At 41.0% G+C, this 23,463-nt stretch overlaps 1 protein-coding gene across 2 annotated transcripts in view; it reads left to right on the top strand.

The window, feature by feature from the left end:
* GPRIN2 (G protein regulated inducer of neurite outgrowth 2) overlaps positions 1-22,496 on the top strand; it is a 201,294-nt gene extending 178,798 nt beyond the window's left edge. For both annotated transcript variants that reach the window (XM_078642860.1, XM_078642861.1), the window contains exon 2: positions 14,620-22,496. In XM_078642860.1, the coding sequence (XP_078498986.1) occupies positions 14,635-16,452 (1,818 nt within the window). In that variant the 5' untranslated portion in view covers positions 14,620-14,634 and the 3' untranslated portion in view covers positions 16,453-22,496. The remainder of the gene's footprint in view (positions 1-14,619) is intronic.
* The last annotated feature ends 967 nt before the right edge of the window (positions 22,497-23,463 follow it).

The following is a 23,463-nucleotide window of genomic DNA, read 5'->3' as shown; positions in this document are numbered from 1 at the left end:
CAGCGACAGCACAAATGGGAGAAGCATCTGGTCAGTCTCAACAAACAGAAACTGCTGAAACTGCAGCCCCATCAAAGTCGTCGTCTTTTCCCCAGGTCGGGGATTTAACCCAACCCCCCGGAAAAACCAAACCAAAACAAGGAGAGGTAAAAGAAGGAGCGCAAACAAGGAGCAAGAGGTAAATCTGGTGATGAATATTTCTAAGACGGATTTAACCAGAGATGAACTAAATGTATTAAATCGAGGGCTAGGTTTTGTCCCTACCTATGATACGAATATAATGGAGGTTGAAATAGCCTTGTTTAAATTCATGAGGATTTTAAGGCTCAGACATTTCTTCACGAACGTTATTCCGACACAAGAGGATAGAGAACCAACGGAATTAATGGAGTTTAAAGCCAAGTCCAAATATCAAGCACCAGTATCCCACAAAATCCTGGATGCATTTGAAAAATCAGTACGGAATGACTTGGAGAAACTACGCTTTCAAAGATCTAAAACAAAGAATCTTACAGAATTTGAAAGGAACACATTGAAAAAACTTCAAACAAATGAGAGTATTCATATACAAAAAGCAGACAAGGGAGGAGCCATCGTTGTTATGGATAAGGATTTCTACGTAAATAAGGTGAATGAGCATGTATCTGATGAACTCACATATTTGCAATTGGAAGATGACCCCACCAAAGAATTGGAAGATACTTTACAACTTATCTTGGAAAGAGCGTTTGAGCTAGGGTATATTTCAAACGCCACAAAACAGTTCTTGACAGTACAACATCCAAGGCGGCCTCGCCTTTATATGCTGCCCAAAATCCACAAGGATAAACTAAACCCGCCAATGAGACCTATCGTGACAGGTTGTGGAACTCTTTTTGAACCGTTGGGGCAATATATCGACACCTTTTTGCAGCAATTCGTTCAAAACTGGCCATCTTACACTAAAGATACCAACCATTTTCTACTGAAATTAAAGAATATTTCGACTTCCCACGATCTAGTACTATGTACTATTGATGTTAAATCGCTCTATACTTCTATACCACACCATGCAGGACTTGAAGCCGTTGAATGGGCTTTGTTGGAACTTGAGAACATCAGAGCGGAAAAGACATTCATACTAGAACTGTTGCATTTTTGTCTATATCATAGCTATTTTCAGTGGAATTCCAAGTTTTATTTGCAACAGAATGGGACCAGTATGGGTTTTTCAGGAGCTCCTGCGTACGCCAACACGTATATGGCAAAATTTGAAGCTGATTTCATTTATTCTGATGAAGAATGGCGTGACAACAGTTTATTGTACCAACGATTTATTGATGACATTTTCATACTTTGGTCTGGAAGTAGAGAGAAATTGGAGCAGAAAATATTGACTCTAAACACCCATGTAGACCAAATCAAATTCACACACAGCATCAGTGATCATGAAATTGCATTTTTAGATGTTCTAGTTACGGTTAACCAAGGTAGATTACAAACTGAAGTATTTCGAAAAGAAACAGATGTCAACAATTCTCTTTTGTTTCAGAGTTTTCACCCACAGAACCTAAAAGTCAATTTGCCATTGTCGCAATACATGAGAATTAAACGCATTTGTTCCGAACCTAATACCTTGGGAAAACACTTGACCCTACAAGAACAGAAATATGCGCAGAGAGGCTACCCTGTGGCAGTACTCAATAAAGCCAAGGAGAAGATTGAATTATTCAACCGGGATCATCTTTTGGAGCAAAAACCAAAAAAAACCCTGGAGAGACAAGTTTTTGTATCTAAATTTTCCACGAGTTCTGTAAAAATTAAGAACATTATTACAAGACACTGGGAACTTTTACAGCACGAACCGGATTTTGGAGGTATTTTTGCACATAAGCCAATGTTTGCTTATAAACGATCAAAAAATCTGAAGGAATTGTTGAAAGCACCTCCAATTAGGAGAAGACAGATGTACAAAGGGATGAAACGTTGTTCAAATTGTGTGCACTGTCACAATGCAATCATTGGAACCACCTTAAACCATCCTCAGACTGGGAAAACCATAGAGCTGTATCACGATAGCGATTGCAATTCTAAAAATGTTATTTACTATATCAAATGCCCTTGTGGCAAAGTATATATAGGAAAAACAGAAAGGAAAATAAAGACTAGAATTTCAGAACATAAAAGTACCATCAGGAATGCTAACGTCAAAAGTAATCTAGCCAGGCATTGGTTAGAAAATAGGCACAACATTTCTCAACTGAAGTTTTCAGTTCTGGAGAGAACGGAAAATTATGAAGGAGGTGATCTCACCAGATCACTCCTTCAGAGAGAAATATTTTGGATTAGGTTCCTAGGAACACAAGAACCTAAAGGGCTCAATGAAAAAATTGATTACACTTGTTTCCTGTGAATATGTTACTGTACCCTGTTGAGATGCCAGCAAGTTTTTGGCAGGTATTACATCTTCTTATATAACCACTTATGCATACGAATGGATTGTGTACCGATATTATTATACTAGTTTTTTGTAAATATGTGAGAGTACTCTGTTGAGAGGTTAGTACCTTTATATGTGTGATCACCAATGTAAAGTACTGTTATTATTGTGTACAGCCCGGTTGTGACATTGTCTTCCGTTTTTTGCACACATTTCCTTTTCTTCTATGTTTATACACGTTGTATAGAACTTCTTGATAGTGGTAATATGGCGGCCCCGTTAGTTTGCGGCAGTCCGTCTTTTATGTTGTTAATCCCGAGGTTGGAACACACAGTGGAGTCCGTTTTCGCTTTCTGCGGTCTCGTTTAGAAAGAGTTTGGTAGTTTAAAAACGCCACGGGTTATCCATGTGGCACAGATTGTTTCGTGGAGAACAAGTGAAGCATACGGTGAACACGAACTCGACTAGTAAGGTAGGAAGCTTTTTGGCGATGTGCGCCTTTACTGCGGAGAAAAAACTAAGAGGAGTAAGGTTTTGAGTAAGGTTTTTCATGTTTGTTTATAGATCCGATTCGGTATTGGAAAAGAGGGGAGAAACGTGGTAGTGCGCAGTAAAAAGCAACCGAGGTAAGGTTCTTTACGGAGTAGGGTCATAGTTTAAATTCTCAGGGTTAGAGTTGGTTAGTAATTGTCATCTTGTCCACAGGCAGGGCGGAGTGTGTTTATCATTAATGTGAGTATGAGGTACCTTGAGGTTGTTCAGTTTTTTTACACAGTGGTGTGGTGGCGGCTTTTCTGTTTGTTAGGTACACTGTAAATATCCGTTCTAAAATGTTTTCTGACAATATTTCTGACATTTCAATTGGACGTTGTTGCCTCCGTATTATATTGCCTGATATTATGGATTGTTACAAGTGAATTAAGCTTACTCATGTTAAAAATTGGTTCCCATTTACAGGCCCCTGAGGAAGAGTCCTAAGGGACTCGAAATGCATCGGGCTACTACAAGGGCTACTACAACTGTTCACTACTAAGCATGATTATGTAGTTCTGTTGTGAAACTGTTATGAATTGTCTACAATACAGTTGAATGATACTAATTATTTTTGTCGATCTTTGCAAATTAAAAAGCAAATATTTATGTTGATGTGTTGAGATTCATGCGTTAAATTTAGTGTTTAGTTTGAATGTACAATACATTATAAAAACATGAAGGTGACTCTGGTCTGACCCACTGACCAGGTGCAACAGTGCGCAAAAGCCGAGTGGTCTCACCACTCTAGATAGGATACATTAAATAAGAACCTGCTTAGGCAAAAGACAACCAATTGCGACGCATCATACTTCAATATACGTTCGGCCTCACTGCAGCTTCTAACACCCAAATTTCTACAGAGTGGCCTAATCCACCGTTTTCTCGCTAATTTGTATGCAGGGCAAATGAAAAGTATGTGTACCTCATTTTCCTTGGCCTCTTTTGTGCATAGAGAACACCAATCGTGACTACTGTCCTCCTTGTTTTTACCCCATCTAGATGTGTTTATATTTATTTGTAAAACCCCATATCTAAACTTCAGAAATAGGGATTTCACAAAGCGGGGGATGCACCTCGTCCAAAAAGGGTTCAAATTGAGCGACATCTTTGAAAGCCATACATTTCAAAGTAAGAGACCCAACAGAGGAACTATATAACATGCTATTAGTTACATAGGTCCAAAAGGTAGATTTTAATAGTTTCTTACAGGATGTAGTCAGCTGTAATGGGTGCCCCCAGTAATGGGATAAGCCCAGCTTTGTCATTCATAATGCCACATGTTTGAACCAATGAATATTCATACTTTGATCAAACTTTATTATCTCCTCTAGGCCTTCTCTATAATGTAACAGCTCAGGGGTTGACCAAATCCTAACCCAAATTAGTAATGGTCTTAATGCTGCATGATAATCAGTGCGTTTAATATTAAGATCCATAACTACTGGGATTAGGGGCGTTCTTATCGGGAGATTTAATAGTTTCCGGAAAAAAATAATTTCTTCCCGTTCAAAATGCAGTATGGCCCCCATATCACTGCTCTATAGAGCGAGGCCGATTGAGCTTTATACTTAAAAACATCCAGAGCAGGTGAAACTGCCTTGGAAAAACTAGCCCCATGTTTTTTCAATATAGGAAATGAGTTTTGAAGCATAATTACCCTGTTCTTTTCTAATTGCTCCTTCCAGCACAGTTTAGTATCTAAGGTAATCCCTAAAAAGTTATAACTTTGGACATATTCCAATTTTTGGTTGTTTAATACTAAGTTCTTTTTAAACGTTTTATGAGGGTTTATTGACATGTATTTTGTTTTGCTTGAATTGATTTTGAGGTCCTTCAGTGCAATAGGAATCCACTAGGCATTGCAATCCCTTTGGAGTTTGCAAAATTAAAATTGTATCATCAGCAAATAATAATGCTGGAATTATTTCGCCCCCTAGCTGTGGAGAATCGTGTTTACAGCTTCCCAAAAATTTAGGGATATCATTAACATACAGTGAAAAGAGTGTGGGTACCAACACGCACCCCTGTCGTAGGCTTCTTCTCACTGGTATTGCCTTGGATAATTCCCCCCTCGGCCCCCATCTTACTCTTGCATAGTTCCCTTCATGGAGCCTAATTAGTTGCACAAGTAATTCTTCTGGGACCCCTATACATTTTAATGTGTCCCATAATAGGACCCGGGGAACCAGATCAAAGGTTGCCCTTAGATCTACAAAGGCAATATATAAACTGCCCTTCCTTACATTAATATATTTCCAACAAATACATATGAATCTAAAAACTTGATCTATGGTACTTGTTTTGATTCTAAACCCCGCTTGGTACTTTGATAGTATGTCTGCCTCTTCTATCCACTCTCACAGTCTATTTAAAATATGCTTAGCGAAAACTTTTTGTAAAATATCAATTAAACTAATTGGGCGATAATTTGCTGGGTCATATCGATTTACCCTTTTTAAAAATTGTCACAATCTCTGCCCCTTTCCATTTGAGGAATTGGAGTACCCGCAACTATTGAATTACATAAAAAATGTATGTACGGACCTCAGACTTCCATATCCTGCTTCAATAGGTCTCCTGGGATTTTATCAGGCCCAGGAGCTTTCCCAGTTTTAATGGCCTCTATTGATCTTACGGTCTCTTCTAAGCTAAAATGCATATCAGCGGACTTTGCCGCAATTTCCAAATCTTTATCTATTATAACATGGTCCCCAGTATTATCAGAGTACAGGCGGGAAAAATGCTCAACCCAGGTTTCTTCATCTAGAAAAAGATCTTTAGCAGTCCTTCCTGTCTTATTACCTTTCGCAAATAGACTCCAGAAGGCAGCCTGGTCTTTGGACTTAACTGCATTTATTAGGTCAGTCCAAATATCATCCTCCCATGCTTTTTTTGCTTCTACAAGCCTACTCTTGTACTTATGCCTTTTTTCCCTTATTGCTGATGTATTTTTACATTTGATTGCCTGAATTAAAGTAATCTTTGCTAACCTGCAATCGTTGTCATACCAAGGGTTTCCCACCTCACTTTGATGGTTATCTCCTCCCTTTCTGTCTTTAGATATATTGCTTAAAAACGGGGTCATAGCATCTTCCGGATTGTTATGGAGGACTAATACTCGATTCTCCCCTGCAGAAAATCCTAGGAGTGGTACAATTGTGTCGGCAAAGGTGTTATAAATGTTCGTCATTACTGAATTTTTAGCTAGAAAATACGGCCACTTTAGGGCTCGCCTGTTGTTGCTTATTATAAGCTCACAAATGGCTGGATCCACCCCTTCCAACCCCACAGTGGTAGATCTGAAAATGTGTGATTCTAATAGCAATTGTAGGGGATGATGATCACTTTCCGTTCTGGGGTAAATTTTAAAATCAATGGCGTAGTGTCAGAAGTTTATTGAAACCAATATAAAGTCTATTTGGCTCTGTGACCTACCTCTGCAAAATGTATGTGCATTTGGTCTATCTGAGGTCAAACGCCCGTTATATGCCCTCAGATCATGACCTGCAGTGAGCTTCATGATTTGCGCTGCTGCAACAGTACACTTTAACTCTATTTTACTTTCTATAGTGGGGATATTATTTGTCATATCTTGATCTGCAAAAAGATTTCCAAAGCCTGTTATCGGTTCAAATTTACAATTAAGATCGCCACCGACAGGTATCTGGGTCGTAGGTCCTAATGTATCCAAGAAGGAATCAATATGCTCTATTATTATTGATTCTCTGTTAGCTGGACTTGGCCTATTATAGATATTAATTAGGTATAATTCCTTACCATCTCGTGTAATAATTTTTACTCCCACCAGATCCTGTGACTGGATATACAATGGAATGATATCTATTTCTAGGGTAATCCTTATCCAGATCACTAGGCCCCCTGACGGCCTTCCCCTGACAGAATGGCTAGCATTTACACTAAATGCTTTAAAGTCCAATCTGTGTGGGGTTTCCAGTGACCATGTCTCCTGTAAAAGGATTATATCACTCTGTTCTATATAATCATTCCATGTCATATCAATTAAGTTCTTATTAAGACCTGCTATATTCCAGGAGGTAAGTTTCACTCACAGTCCTCTACTCAATTCAATTTGTTCATGGCCCACATTCTCATCCAAATCAATTGGTGCATTAGTATCCTCAAAATACCCTGGATATAGCTCTAAACTAGGACTTTGTAAGAGCGGGTGTTGTGTATGCCTTTAAGGCTCGTGGTGTTGGTAGAATGCTATGATGCCAGGTAGAATGTGTGGGTGCATCTTTGGAAGGGACTTGCGGTTGGAGGGCTGCGTGTTTGACAGTGGCTGTTCCCTGGCGCTCACCTGTATTCATTGTACTTCCTTAAATAAACAAGCTATAACCTATTCCATGGTCTACAAGCATCATTACAATTGGCGACGAGGATGGGATGTGGAGGAGAATTCACGGACTGATAAAGAAATTATTTTCAGTGGATTTATGGACTGTGACAAAAGAAGAATCATGGCGTGGATTATCGTTTCACACGATTGTTAAAATAAAAAAAAAGTCGGAAGCAAGATTGGACTTCATCAGACGAACGGCGGTAAGCAAATGTGGTAGGGACTACATACCCCTAAATACAGAGAGTTTGGGGAGATTGGCACAGTGTCCGTTGAGTCTCAGCTTGCTCGCATTTTTCAAACGAGCAGCGAGGTTCGGTACGGGTTGTGCTGGTTGTGCGCGAGTCTGGAAGCTTATCGGAAGGCTAAAGAAGCTTTTGTGAAGAAGGATATGATGCACCTCAAAGCCCCCCTTATTGGATAGCTCGTTTGTCCCCTGCAAACCTCTGTACATTTTGAGGATAGTCAGATACCGTAGAACAATTTACCTGGGGTGCTTAAGAAATAGTTGTTCTTCATAGTCAGTCTAGTCAGTTCCACATAGTCAGGCTTTCTTTTTTGTACAATAATCTTGTCCCTTGCTCCCCAAAGCTGGCCTTTGTTTGCGCAACCTAGATGACATAGCAGGACTAGTTACGCTATTCAATTCATTGTGCAACTAGTCAAGAAATTGTGAGAGTATTGGACAACCATGATTCATGTGTGGCCATTGTTATTGGACTCAATGGTTCTATATGCGCAGTATCTGTGAGTTTAGGAGAGAGATAAATAACCTAGCCATTCACATAACTCAAATTTGGTGCCTCAGCTATATCCACCTGAGAGTTCAGTCCAATGGTAACTCTGCTAGCAGTCCCGAGATCATGATGATCTATGTTAGCTCAATCTGTAGGTTGCAAAACTAATACTGGGGATCTGGTTTTGCCTACGGCCCCTAGAGATTATCTATTATGACCCAAAGATGAGCCTAAAGAAAGTCTTTTTTCCGTCAAGATTATTTCGTGCTGGAGGACTGATTCAGCCCTATTTAAAAAAGCATCCAGAGTTCCAACCACACCACCCCCCACTCTCTGCCCAGTTATTTTCCGTTTGGTTGTCATTTGTGACAAAAACAAAATCCACAAAAGGAAATAAAATAACCTAGATGGCACTAACTCTCGGCGGTGGCGTCTGCTGTGCCCTCAGTGCCCCCAAAAGGTAAGGTGCAGACAACTGACTCTTGGCAGTGGCGGCAGGTCAAAAACGAGCTTCCACGCTGCGGGAGCCCGAGCGTCCTTTTGTGCGCCTCCTGGCGCTCTGGCTTCCGTTAGTGGCGTGCGCGGCGCAGGGGACGCTGGGAGGTGTAGTTCTCCTCCCCTCCAGCATCCGTCTGCGCTATAATGGTCCCGGTGACTCTTGGCGGTGGCAGCTGCTGTGCCCTCAGTGCCCCCAAAAGGTAAGGTGCAGACAAATGACTCTTGGCAGTGGCGGCAGGTCAAAAAGGAGCTCGTTAGATGCCACACTTCGTAGGAAGTTGTCATCAGGCTGGAAGGGACCCAATGGCTAGTAGTCATTGTATCCCCCGTGGGAAAGATCTTGTCATAAAAGTGACACCCCTGGTACCCAGACCTCAGATCACATATGGACTGGAAAGAGGACCAAAGATGGACTGCCCTGCTGTTCCCTGGACCCATCAAAGAAAGGCTGCACCAAAGACTGGACTGCACTTGCTGTTTCTTGGGCTAACAAAGAAAGGACTGTGCCTTTTGTGGCCCGCTCGAAGAAACGTCATCCCTGAGCCCAAGACAGAGAAGGTGACTGCAAACATCAGTTGGCTGATTCCTAGTTACAGCCACAGGGCTAAAAAAAGTTCAGTAGCCTACTCCATTGAGAGCCCAGCACCAAAAAGAGTGATCACCCCTGGACGCCGAGGTGCAGCCTGACAGGCCGAGTCACAACCCTCAAAAGTGACACTTGAGTCTGCTGGACCCGGGAGCATAATTGAGTGCAGGTTGGTCTCCCAGCACGGGCAATTTAAGTGGAACCATTGGTTTTGAGGTCATCGGAGACCAGTAGACCAGGGGCATCTGGCTTTGTGCTGGACTTCACCTGGATTTCGTGGAACATTGCCCTTAGAGGCCAAAGTAGCCCATTCTTGTTTGTGGATCAAGGAGTGGCCACAGGAAGACCCTAGACACCGGCTCATCATCCTTGAGCATCTTCAGCATCCTGTGTCCCGCGCATCATGACCACTTCATTGCTTCCTGTTCTCATTTGCCCATAGACCCTGGAACTGGACATGAGACAGCTTTTTTTGTGCGTTTCTTCTTCAACTGGGCCTTATTGGTCCCTTTGACTGACTTCCTGCCGAAGATGATCCCTACAAGAGTGCCCTTATAGCCGTTTTGAAGTTTCGGCTTAGTCTAACCCGCGTGTCTCTGTAGATTACAATGATTTATTGAGCTAAGTGAAAAGCTGTGAATTATTATTTCTTTAAACATTCATATCTCCAAAACACTCTGGTGGATTTTTGTCTTTGAGGTGTCTATTTGAAGATATGAATGCAACCTGTTTTTATAAATTGGTGTCCTATTTTTATTGTCATGTCGTCATCTTATTCAACTGTTTTTATACTTTTTAATGCTTTACACTTGTTCTTTTGATAAAGCCTGACTGCTCTGAGCCACATCTTCCCAGGACTGCGCTAAGGTTTTACAAAGGATCCTGAGTGGACCTGATATGGGATTGTCCTTTTATTACACGATGAGGTAGCAGAGCCACACCATATAATAAACCACTTTCCTCACACCATATCATGACATGTCCAACTGTGAGCTTTTTGCTGGCTCCACAGGCCAGGGCACATAGTCACAGGCTGCTTGAGTATTTTGTCTGGTGCCTGCTCTGAGTGCGGGAGAGGAGCACAGCTTAGCATAGCTGGCTATGGGCTGATCTCGGCACTCCTAATTGGTACAGCATTGAAGGATAGAATCTTCTGTGTGTGGCTTCTTAGAGGCCATGCAGGCTCAATTAACCTGTTATCCAAAAAGGGCAGAAGTGCCTCCCTGACAGTTATGTATCTGAAGTCAGGACAAGTTAGAGAAGTCTGCAGAAGTTCATTTTGGAACAAGAGTTGGCAGAACGTGCCCATACCCCAAGCTGCGGTGGCGCTCACACGCAGGTACAAAATGGTTGATCATACCATGAGGACAGTCACTTTGGTGACTCCATTACAGTTGCTTTGATTCTTTTGCACTGCAGGAGATTGGGACAAGGTGGTCAGTGGCAGTGAAAATCAGTTCTTCTCTAGCCCCTTGCAGCAAGGCATCTTTGCTAAGGGCAGTGCATCCAGGAGTAGGGTGCAGACCAATGAGAGGATAGGCCAGCAGTGCACTAGGAGGATGGAACAGGAATCAGTGAGTGAATGGCTGATTGCATGGATGGATGGATTATGGACTGAGCAAGAGCATAGATAGATTAATGGTTAGGTGAATAAGAATATGAATGAGTCAGTGAGGGGATGACTGGGTGCTTTTGAAGGCACTCAGCTAGGCACTAGAGTACTGGGATGGAGGGGCAAAGGCCCATGTCTGTAGTACCACATCTGAAGCAGCACCAGGGCAAGATCATGGAAACCATGATGGAGTCCACAAGATGCCTTTGACCCTGAAATACAGGAGGTGCTGGTGCAGCACTGCGCAAGGCCTGGCAGGCTAAGAAACATGCCGCTCAGTAGGCTTCCAAACACTGCATCAAGCCCAGATCAGTGGCCACCTGTATTTACCTTAGTGCCCGGCCCTGTCTACAGACCAGCACCTGTCCTGTCTACCCTCCCCCAAGCAGTTCAAATTGACCATTTCATACCTAATGGTATAACGCATTCACATCTTTCATGCTTCGCATGGCAAGTGAAATTAAAAAAACTGGCTAGTTAATTTTCTTGCCTCAGATAGTATAGGTTGAGCTGAGAGGAGGGACTTGGATGTGTAATTCTTGGACAGCTTGTGAGTAGAATTCTCTGAACATAAAAAATAAGACAAATAACTAAAGTGAAGTGTTTTCTAGGGTTGTATTTATGGACCTATTCGGTTTTGTGCTGTACAATTTTCTATAAGATTTAAAAAATGCACCAATGAATGTATTTGTCTATAACGTAAAAACAAACCTGCACGACACTACCACACTTTCTCTTGTAAAAGTAGTATTAGTGGGCCCTTGCATACATGGCGCCGTTTGGAGCATTAACACCCTGGAACACATTGTGTCTGTGATTTCTGTTGACATGCAAGTGTATTCTGTGAGTTGAAATCTTCATTTGTTTCAATTGAACCAATTTGAGCAACACACTTGAAAACAGGGATTTGTCAAATAAAAGGAAAAAATGCGCCCCAGGGTCATCTGGTAGCCAAATATCTCATCCCAAGCTATTAGCAGTCCACGATAGTGACACTGTGGGATTATTTGTCCATATACGTATCCTGATTTCCACGAAGACCACGCAATAAAATTAGAACAGTCAGTAAAACTGGCCAAGAACGATGCTGTAAAGTGAATTCTTGAGTTGTTTGCTGGTACTTAATGCACTACATTTTATAATTGAACTTATGAAGTATGACGAACTTTGCAGTATGCATGCCTCAAACCCTTCTCCACACCCCTAATAAGCGACCAGTGTGATCTCGCCCACGCTTGCCCCTCCCACGCTTCATCAAGGCTGTCAAAGGACACACACCTCTTCAGGCTCTGCTGTCAGTGCCTGCCATGCTTCCTCTGACAGGCCATGGGGCATACCAATCTAAAAGAGGTGTGCATTGGGCAGCACTCACCACAGTACAGAGTATTGACCAGACACCATATAACCGACCGTAAAACCGAGTACATAGGTATGTTCAGTCACCTGCAGTGGCAAAGCAGGCTTACCACCCTACATATCAATGAGAACTTTAAATTTCCCAAGTGGTATGGTTCAACCAGTTACTTGCCAAAGATGTAGATGACTGCAATGTTGAAACCCAGCACAGGTCTATTGTGTAAATGCTGTGGCCATTTTGTAATGTAGAGTCAATCACTCAGCAGCAATCAAAGAGAAATGAACAATAGAACTGTATTTTGGTTTTATGGCATATGCTTTACCTTCTGAAACCCTAATCTAAGATGATCACTAGATTCTAATTGGTAATACAATTGTTCTGTGAATGAATTTGAGGGTTTGTCGTGAACAGATGAATATAAAAAATGTGTGCACATGTGTCTGCACATTCCTATCCACAGCTGCATTTTGCCTTTCACAAATTTTTGACCAAGCTAATCAGGGGTACAAAATGCTTCAATCAGATTCTAAGGAGTTGCACCTAGAAGTGCAGCGGGCAGCGCTACACAGATGCTCTAGAAGAGCCTAAATGATTACAGCCGGCTTTTAGTGCAGTGCAAGAATCCTTCACAGTTCATGCCGTGTAATGTAAGCCATCCATTGGCAGATTCGTTCCCCTAATTAACCAATGAAATTACTGCTGGCTAGAGCCGTGGCTGAAAGGGGAGCAGCACCTAGGGCCTCAAAGGGGCTCCTCCAAAGACCCTCTATGTCTAATGCATCGCATAAACTTAGCCACAACATAGAGCTGTTTCTAGATGTACCTAATAAAAATCATAACGATCATAATCATAACAGAAAGTAAAAGTCACTGTGAATTGCTCACCTATATGAATATTCCCTTGGTATTGGACCCAGAGCTTTTTTGGCTTGCCACTAAAGGACTACTGTTTAAATCCAGTAATCTTGTTCATATCTCGTCTGAAGGTTACTGCACGACATTTGGGTAGAGTTCAATTTGGGAAATTACAATTTGAAAATCTGTCCCTTGCTGATGCGGTCGAAAGTGTGGCATACTCAACTAGGACAGGTATTTAGGGAGCAGAAGAAAAACATATTGGCTTTCAAAGGATGCGACTTTAACCATGTGCCTTATAGCGTTGTCCTGGAGCACACTGAGAGCAGAACAGAGTCTATTCCCTTTTGTCTTAATTGCTATTCAAGTACGTTTTAGATATCATATTCAGTAGCACGGTGAAGGATGCAGCTGCTGATCTTATCTGTGTGAATAAATTGCTGACTATTCAAAACTAGTATTGAAAACCTTACAGTCCCAAAATAATTCTCAAAACTGCAGATGATGAAGGCAGATGGAGACAATGTCTAGCCCGTTTTCAAGGTCTTGCGTTTCCTTGGAATTTATGCTGGCCTTGAAAAGCATAAAAGAAAATGAGCATGCCAGAGCACAGAGCGGTGTACCTTAGTGGGCATCATGGTGGTGTGCACTATTTCTTTGAAAAACAAACATCAAAATGAAGTTGACATATCCTCGGGACGGTGTGGGCAGGTACCAAACAGTATATATACTGTGTGGGCTAAATCGCCCATTTCCATTCTTAATCTAGATCAGTTAAAAATGTAGATCAGTCTAGCAGATTGAATGCTTTCATGAATTTACATAATCCTTATGCCTCACAGATGATGTGTTTTTAAAAGGGTTTTAAGCTTGCATCAGTGATCAGATTTGAACTTTCTGGTGGCTGCAGATGAAACATTTGTTCGTATTTTTTGTAATTTGTAAATTCAAGTATGTTTTGATAATGAGTTGTATAAAAGCATATTTTCCATACAATTCTGAACTTGGGTAATAATTACAAGAAAATCCTGCTATCCTTATTTCAAAATGATTCTTTTTTTATTTAGCAACAATAAGTCTTGATTTGAGGGGTTTTTTCCACACATATTTGGTAAAAACAAAATTGCGGGTAATGGCAAATTAGATGGAGATTCGATCATTTTTAAGTGTTCAAGTTAAAACAGTGCCACACTTTGCACATGTTAGTTTTACAATTTTGGCCAGAAGCACGAAGTCTGGTGTATACTTCTGACAAAACCTTTTCATATGCCAGATTTAAAGAACGTTGGTGCATATGTGCCATAGATTTCCGCTCCTTCGTTTGCCTGTGTGACAATTGCCAAACAGTATCCTTGACAAACCTTTCCTATAGGATCAGTGTAAAAGTGGCAACGTTTTACTTTTACTAGCAGATCATATAGAAAATAGTCTTCCAAGTACACTCCCATCAGTAATGCATGTTCAGAAGGGGTAGTTATGTATAGCCTCTCCATCTGGCAGTCGTTCCTAAATTTTGTGATTGTAATTCAGAAGTGTAATTTTACTGGATCAAACTTTTCTCAATGAATATCATTGGTCTGTGATGTCCATCACTTCTAATCTTATTTAAAGCAGGTTCTAATTTTGGTTCAGATATTTTAAATGTTATTTTCTGTTTTCAGATCCTGGTACCTGTCATGGCAAGCAACAATCACAGGCTTTCAGCACATTCCTATCAAGAACCAATGAATTGCATTTGCCACATGAGTTCAAAGCCCAGCTGCCACCCTCTCTCGAAGAGCTCTTCCAATTTGCTAAGCTGTGGCCAATACAGTTCTGATGCAACACAAAGCATCACACAGGAGCTCCGCAAAAGTCTCAGTGGTATTGTTTATCAGACAAGAATGCCTGAAAATGTTGTCCCATGTTCCCAGGATTCTCTGTGGTCTCCTGTGAACAATGAGGCCCTCTCCAATTCATATGGAACCCAAATCCCAGACGTGCAGTTATCTGGAACAAATATGCATTCTGGGGGTAAGTCTGTGAATCACTTCCTCACTGTGGACCAGCCCACAACTCATTGGGATGGGAATGGCCTAAGGATTCACATCAGAAGTAGCACCACTGAGAATGTCTCCTCTTCAACAGGACAAGAAGAAGAGTCAATGATATGCAAGACCCGGAGCACGGACCCAATGGAGGCATTGGGGATGCTGGTCCAGAAAAGCCATTCTGAGTTCTTGTATGGCTGCAGTGAACCGATTGCAGCTACACATCATAGAACTAGTGCCACGTATTCAGACTTTTGCCCTACAAGCAGCATGTATGAAGTGTCAGCAACCAACCAGTCCTTCCATAGCCACGGGTATGACGAGGAATGCAGTCCAACTGCTCAGAATCGAACTGATTGGATAACATTGGCAAGAGATCAAAATTCCTCTCCAGTCAGTTTTGCCACTGATGCTATTCAACATAATATAACAGTATATACCTCACCCGGGACATATCACCACAGTGCCATCAGGCTACACGATCCTGAAAATGTTGGTCCAGATAGACAGATAAGGAATAGTCAATCCACCAGCAGCTTGTGTGGCACCGCTTGCAATAATAATTCCTGTACTATGCACTTTGCTCCAGCAGTCACGATGCACAACAGCTGTGCGGTGCATTGCCATAACAGGAATGAGCCGTGCACGAAGGTAAGCGATACAGTAGCGGCCTACTGTCATTCGATGCCTATACCATCAATTAAGCTTGCCCCTAGACTAGGAGCTGCCTCTGTTAGCCAGTCTGGGAGAGAACAACTCACTGCATCTTATTGTCTTCCTTTGCCTGTATCTGATATGGTGACCTTTCCAAAGCTAGCCTGCTCTGTCAGTGAATCCGGGTTGGATGCCAAGTGGCTTATGACATGTGGCAATACTTCAGGGGAACAGTCACCGCTTCTTTGCAAAGAAAGGATGGATGCCGATGGCACGGAACCCAACAGAACTGACTTGCCAGCAAACACATCTACTGCTTCATTTAATGGTAAGATGCTTGCTAAGACAAGAGACACAGGGACTATGACCGCTTTAGACATCTGTACCATGGTACTAAAACCCACCAATGAATATAAGGATGCTGAGGTACAAACTGTTGCACATTTGGAAACCAAGTCTGCAGCGACCAGCCCAAGTCCCCTTGGAGGCAATCACTCTCATGTGTTTCCAGAAGTTAGTTTGAAGCTAGACTTGCAGGGTTCTCCAACCCCGGTCCACGAAGTCCGATGGGACGATGAAGGGATGACATGGGAGGTATATGGCGCTTCGGTAGATCCCGAGGTTCTTGGCTTAGCTATTCAAAAACACCTGGAGATACAAATAGAGGAGCATCTAAAGCCTGCTGAGTCTCCTAACAAGGACACTGTGGTGCCACCAACTAAGGATGAAAAGAGAAGATCATTAAGGACAATAATATATTCCTTGAGGCGCTCCAGCTGCTGTGTACGTTCTAGTGCCGCTCTCGAATGAATGCACTGTTGGCTACTGGAAGTGGAGTGTGTATTTTTGGGGATCCCTAATAGCAAGGATTTGGATTGCTTTCTTCCTAGGTGTCTTTTCCCTTTGTAGACTAAACTAGAGATCACGAATAAACTGTGTTGACATGGATACCTGGTTGATTATGACAACAGAGGCGTCTGAAGCACTGAAAAGATGTCTGTATGGGTATCAAAAGGAAAAAGGGCCACACATTGCCAAAATAAGCAGCAACATTGCTTGGATTTGTGTGTGTATACCAAAAAATGTCTTTATAATGTAAAAATAAGTTAGGTGGAATTTTTTAAGAATTGCCTACGTCAGTAAACGTTGTCAAAATTGCACTCTCCATGTTTTCTTTTTTGTTTTTTACTATAATTCAGATGGTGGACAAGTACATTTTTTAACAGTTACCCATACATATTAGACTCAGATGATGCTTCAGTGGAAGTTGGGTCAAAGGCTGAGAATTCAGAAACTTGCCTGCCAGTTTAGCCTAGCGCCTGTTTCCACTATTACCCTTTTAACCTAAAGTAATCCTAAACGACTGACCTTCCGACTAATGGGGATTTGGGGATTGTTCAAAACAATAAAATGTACAGGATGTATAATCCCTCTTGATGTTGCAGAAAACCCTTTACCCTTCTACTGTGTTCTGCTTTTAAATGTAGAAGTATATCCAAAAAGCTTTCAAATCTGAGTTTTATAATGTGGTGTCTAAACTCGCTGTTTTTGACCGAAAATACTGAACGTGCGAAATTCTACACTACTGAATTTGCTGTAAAAGTAGCACAATATTTATAACTTGATATTCTGACAAACAACCGGTGTGAGTGCACTTGCAGGGTCAATGCTTTTTTATTAGAGACTTGCCTAAAATAATTTGTAATTGATTGGTACATCCGAGTGCCAAATACCCTCTCCTCGCTGACAGTAGCTGCTGTCATTCAAACTGGGTAATTCCTACATCCCTTTTCATGCTCATTCTACGTTACGATTACAAATAAATCATATGTCACTACAATTCAGATAGTCAGCCACTCCCCGCTATGATGTACACTCCATAACACATCCACTCCATCACTGTGCCACTGCTCCATTACCTTGCTGTCACCTCCTCACCCATCCTACAGTCCAAAAGCAGATCATTTTAATGTTTTGACTACTACACACCTGCCACCTCAGCCATGAACCCTCTGACCTCTTACCCTCACACGCTTTGACAAACTCAGTCAATGAGCAGTGCACCCATTACCTAGAGACCCACCCACCTAAACCTCTTATACTCATTCACATTCTTACCATCCACCATCAACTTACCCACACCAATTCACACACCAGCTATCTGTTCCCTCACACACTAGTCTGCGCGGGTACACCTTAAAAGTCTGAACATCTACATGTCCTGCCATTTCAAATGACCAGTTAAAATCATTTTAAAAAAAATAATTCTGGGCTTAATGCACAATAACATGTCCTCCTCGATTTGTGAGCTATGTTCATCACCACCTGTCCCTTGCTTTAGGCCCCACATAGGACCTCAGTGTTCTGCTTGTTCCATTTCAGAATCATAATATCTTCATTCATGTGCAGAAAAGCATCCATTAAATTAAAACCAATTCATGCACATTAAGAACGAAGCATAAAGGATATTAAAGCAGTTTAAAAATTGAATATTCAGTCATAAAGATAAAAAATTGTACACATACAGCAACAACAGTAATACCAGCTTGAAGAAAAGTGCATTATGCCTCCGGCCCGAACATCAAATCTCAAAAATTAGCCACCGTGCAAACTAACCTCCTCATCTGCTAGTTGTAACAAAAAGACAAAAGCTGGCCTAAATTGAGGAATATTTTGCCGTTCGATGAGCAATATTAAAAAGTGCTTAGTATATTTCGCATAAAATTTACAAAAAAGTGCTAAGTGCAACATAGACTGCCCAGTCCTACTATCACAGAGGAAGAGGCTATTATCAAGGTTTTTCTGAAAGCCCAACGGGAAGCACAGCAAATATTTCAATGTATCCGCTCTGAGGCGGAAAAAATAAAGTGTGTTCCCAGAGCCCCCGTGTGCAATGAAGATAATGATTGGGTTGGCTTTCTATGGCGAACTAAGGTAGGTCGCCACAGTATGCTTCCCCCTCTCCTTGTTGAGTCTCAGGGAACAGTCAAGGTTGCATACAACTTGCTGCACACATTTCTTACTTAGATTACTGTTAGACATGTTGCAGATCAATCTTTTGCTAAGTTTGTTTCACAAATGCTAACAAGGGAATTAGACGCACACTCAAGACAGTCTTTAATGATGTCTCTAGTCAAGCAGGCATCCTCGTTTCTCCAGGCCGCCAACCACAATGGTGGAGGACATACCCTGATACGATCTTCTATATAGGACAGACCCAATTCCTCATGACAAATTAAATGAAATGACGATATGGGAACCGAGAGAGCTTTCCTATAGAGGCAATGTTCTTGTGTCTGAGTGGCTTCAGAATTTGCGATGCCCCATATCTCAGCCCCATATGTTGCAATAGGAATACATTGTGTTTGAAATATCTGAAGCAGTGGGTTAAGGGCTCTCCCTCCCGGTAGTTGAAGTAGATTATATAGTCAACCAATTGCCCTAGATAACTTTGTCCTACACTGCACAATGTCAGATATCCAGGAACCGGTCGATGCAAAAGTTACTCAAAGGTAAGATAACGTGCTTGTGCTTTTCAGACAGTTTGTACCAACGGAAAGGGTATAAGATGCTTATGCTTTGGACCACACGCCATAATATAAGATTTAGTAAACTTTGTTTGTAGATCCAAAGCAGCCATGAAATCTATAAAAGCGTGCACCAGCAGATGGAGTGCTATTGGCATTTGAGCAATTAGTACTGCATGGTCCGCATATAAAATGTTAGGAAGCAGCATGCCTTTAATTTTGTGTACATCCGGGTAATAGTAGTTAAAAAAGAGTAGAGCTCATTAACATATAGAATAAATAAAAGTGGAGCCAATACACACCCTTGCCTCACCCCATGGGCAACAACTATGTCACTAGAGATCTCCCCATAAGTGCTAGTTCTGACCCTGGTTTTCATGTCCTTGTGCAAATATGCAAAAAAGTGCACCAGCGCTGTATCCATCCCTCAGGAAAAGTCAAGGTCCATAATGCCAAATATAGGGGTGCTTGTTTAGCAATAGTGCATTTACCTATAACCAGGTTCAGGGACTGCTTAATCTCACCAGGAAAGTTCGCTGCAGGGTAAATGCGGGCCTGGAAAGTGCTGGTAAAACACGCCCCATTAAATCATTCCTCAACTTTCGCCATTCACATGCAGAACCTGTCCAGGCGGCTGGTATAAAGGTCATCATATATAAGACATAGACACTAAAAACAAAAGATGCAGAGGTAGTCTTTGGAGACTGGACAGCACAAGATGGTAGATTTTTACAGAAATTATATCTCACTACCTGGCCATCTGCATATTTTCTGATGAGAGTCAGCCAAACTGAGCAAATCCTCCAAGGAATGGTAAGGTTTTGGTGCCAAAGCAGGATTTTCCTTCCACTGACCATTGTGAAGAAGAAACCAGCTAATTCAAGTGCCATATGTTATTCCTCTATGTAAATTTAATGCTAAATATGCGGACAACAATCTTCCTTGTTTCTTGTCTGTGATTAGAACCCTACAATTCTTAAAAGTATAGACGAGCCAAAAAAACATTTTGTTTATTGAGCTGTTATATTCATCCTTTTACTTAAATGACTAAAATGGTACAAGTTATTCGGAACACCGCAGGGGTCCACAACCAGTTATCTCTATGAAATTGGTCCCAATCAAACAATTTTACATGTTGGAACACCTGACTGTGAAATTTGTTCTTGGAAACCTACACTTTAATGGCCAGATAAATATTTGAAATTGGGATGTTTCTGTTTTCTAGTTGTTTTATTCCAGTGGAAAACTGGAGTTGAGATGAACAGTTTGGACTGTGTGCATTGCAGGCTAAATAACCTGTTGGAAGTGAACTTCTGTCTACATACTTCTGTAACAATCTAGCACTGAGCTGCATTTCTCCTAATAAGACAAATGTGTATATTGAAGTGCATTTTTAACTTCCTAATAGTAATGTACCCTGGCAAAGATTATGTGTGTTCCATTTTGATGGATATGGAGGACTATGATTTGGTTTGTCAAGTCTTTTTTTATAGTTGACTTCTGGGAGGAGATACGTTGTATGAAATTTATCTTCTCAGCGCTACGAATCTTCAGTGTATGAGGATTAAATAAATAACATGCAACAAATGATGGAGGGAGTATTCCAATTCATCTCAATCACTGTCTCATTCCAATCAATCATTTTTTTGTTCACTTTCCCAGTACAGGAAAAGACTAACCATATAAAAAAAAAACTAAAAAAAAAAAAAACATGAAATGCACACAGTACTTGTTTCCAGTGGTCAGATTATTAAAAGCATTTCCATCCATTACTAATTTGCTTTCTAAGTGAGCTACCCTACGTGTTGTGAGTTTACCCTGCTATTGGCCCCTTGTTAGCCACTCAAGCTGTACGTCACTGTTGATGCCCAACAGGGTTGAAACCAGTCTGGGTTTTCTGATGTTCACATTCAGAGTGTACAAGACCTTGCAGTTCAGACTGTGTTGCTGCTATTGGAGAAGGATCAAGGCAGATTTGCATTTGTTTGGTCCACTTCTGCAAAGGCTCAAATAAACTAAGAATCCATGGCATGTAGAAGCCACTAATAATTACCAGTGATTCAAATTAATGCAAGCATTCCCACCTGTCGCATTTTTGCTGTCATTGCTTGTCACATGGACACTTCTATGGCAAAAAGGGAAACAAGTGGATCTATGTAGTCAATACAGAATAAAGTACATGCATTTAGTCCATACAAAATATAGTTTTGTTTAGGGTCACGTAAAAGCTTGTGTTAGCTGTAAGCTCTTCAGAATGCACATGGCACGGCCATCGGCTTTAACTGTGGATTTGATGCAAAAAAATCTTCTGAGGTTGAATTAACCCAAGACAATCATTGTTGGGTGAGACTAATTAAACATGTACAAAATGATGTGTGCGACATTGGATAAAATGTGCTATGTGAGAACATTGTTGATGGGTTTTTTTTAAATAAAGAGCATACAGATATGTGTGTTCCTTGTTTTAATACCTTTTTATGTGCTCAGAGCTATGTTTTTTTCAATGAAGAATGTCATTTTTTGGAACTTTTGGGGTTCAGATGTGATGATTTTTATGAACGTTTCGATGTTGTCTAGCTGAATTTGACATTCCAAGAGCACATTTTTGTTCCTGGGGTGATTTGTTGTTGATAATATAACATTAGAAAAGAAAAACACGAACAAAGCACTATTCCTAGGCTTCAGAAGACCCACCACATTTAATTTCACTATCAGTCAACCCAGCGTATGGACAGTTTCTCTTTATGACTTCCCAATTTTTATGCGAGCATCACGCATTCTCCACAACTGCTTCAATTGTCTTTGTTAATAGTCGGATCTCAGTACGCTTAAGTTTGACACTTGGATAATATTCAAAAACAGAAGGGCTTTTGGATATTTCTTCTATGAGTCCATACTAGCCAAGGCAGCAGATGTCCAGTCCAGGCTGAGAAACACAATCTGTGATGTAGTATACTGTTTATTTTTGATGTAGAATGAAAAAAGGAGACATGCTGTTTTCAGAACTAATTTTGTATGTATTTCACTTCCAAAAGTAAGAATTTAATTACATGTTGTGTATTTTGGAGTATGTTAAATGAGCGTAGTTTGTACCTGCAGTAAAGAAAATTATCTACAAACGTAAAAGCTTGTGCAGAAATGAAATTTGCTGATATTTTTAATTAAAAGCTGGTCGTTTTGCTACATTTTGAAGTTCTGTGTAATTGTAAAATCACCGGGTTAGCAATGAAAACCACCTCATGTTTTTACTTGCTGAAATATTTTGTTTACATTTTTTATGATAAGTAAATGTGCAAAGATACATGATCACGTTCTTTGCAAAACCGATGCATTATGTGGTTTTTATTATGCATACAGTAAACTTGTTATGCAAAGATACATACAAGCAATGTCTTTAGTGGTTCCCATAGAGACCATAGCGACGTTTTTCATGTTTATATATACTTTTAAACTTGTTATACTTTTTCTCAAACCTAACGGTGGTGAATGTATGCCGAAAACTAGGCTCCCAGTCTTCTTTTGGGAGTGATGCAATTTGTCAACTGTTTCTCACAGTTTGTTTTCATTTTGTTAGTTCACAGGAAAAAATCTTCGACTGACTTCAAAAAAATCCTGATCAAAGAACCCCAAAAACTCTGAACAACACCACACACAGTTCTAGAAACATCGCACAGTGGAGCACAGAACATAGAAACCTATCTAGCATTCACAATTTCTGTAATTGGTGCTATACATTAAGTTGAAATCAATAGTAAGCGCACAACTGACATTCCCTCCTCCCCAAATTCCATCTCCTTTACCGCCCTGCTATGCCCAAGAACTCTCAGAATAAGGGTATGTTGTCTATGGCGTAGCCTTTTATTCACATCAATCCAAGTAATTCACCACAGACCATTACCAGAGAAAAGTATTTTTCTTGGGTACATAACAATTATTCACAGGATTACTTTTATCTGCATCAACATGTAAAAGGCAGTAAGGAAATTAGGTACGACATTACACTTTAACTTTTTAACTCGGCCGTACACTAGAAATTGGTCGTACATTTGAACTTGGATGTCTCAGCCCACCAATCTCCCACTCTGCTGCGCACATTGTGCCAGCAGGCCCCAACGTGCTACACAGTAAGGAAATTAGGTACGACTTTACACTTTAACTTTTTAACTCGGCCGTACACTAGAACTTGGCTGCGCATTTGAACTTGGCCGTTCCGGCTCACCAATCTCCCACTATGCTGCGCACATTGTGCTGGCAGGCCCCAACGCACTACAGCCAACAGTTGCATTACTTTACA

This window comes from Lissotriton helveticus, chromosome 5_1 (assembly GCF_964261635.1).
Source record: "Lissotriton helveticus chromosome 5_1, aLisHel1.1, whole genome shotgun sequence".
NCBI classification, from domain to species: Eukaryota; Metazoa; Chordata; class Amphibia; order Caudata; family Salamandridae; genus Lissotriton; species Lissotriton helveticus.
The sequence above is the reverse complement of the archived record's forward strand: the minus strand, read 5'-3'. Positions and strand labels throughout refer to the sequence as shown.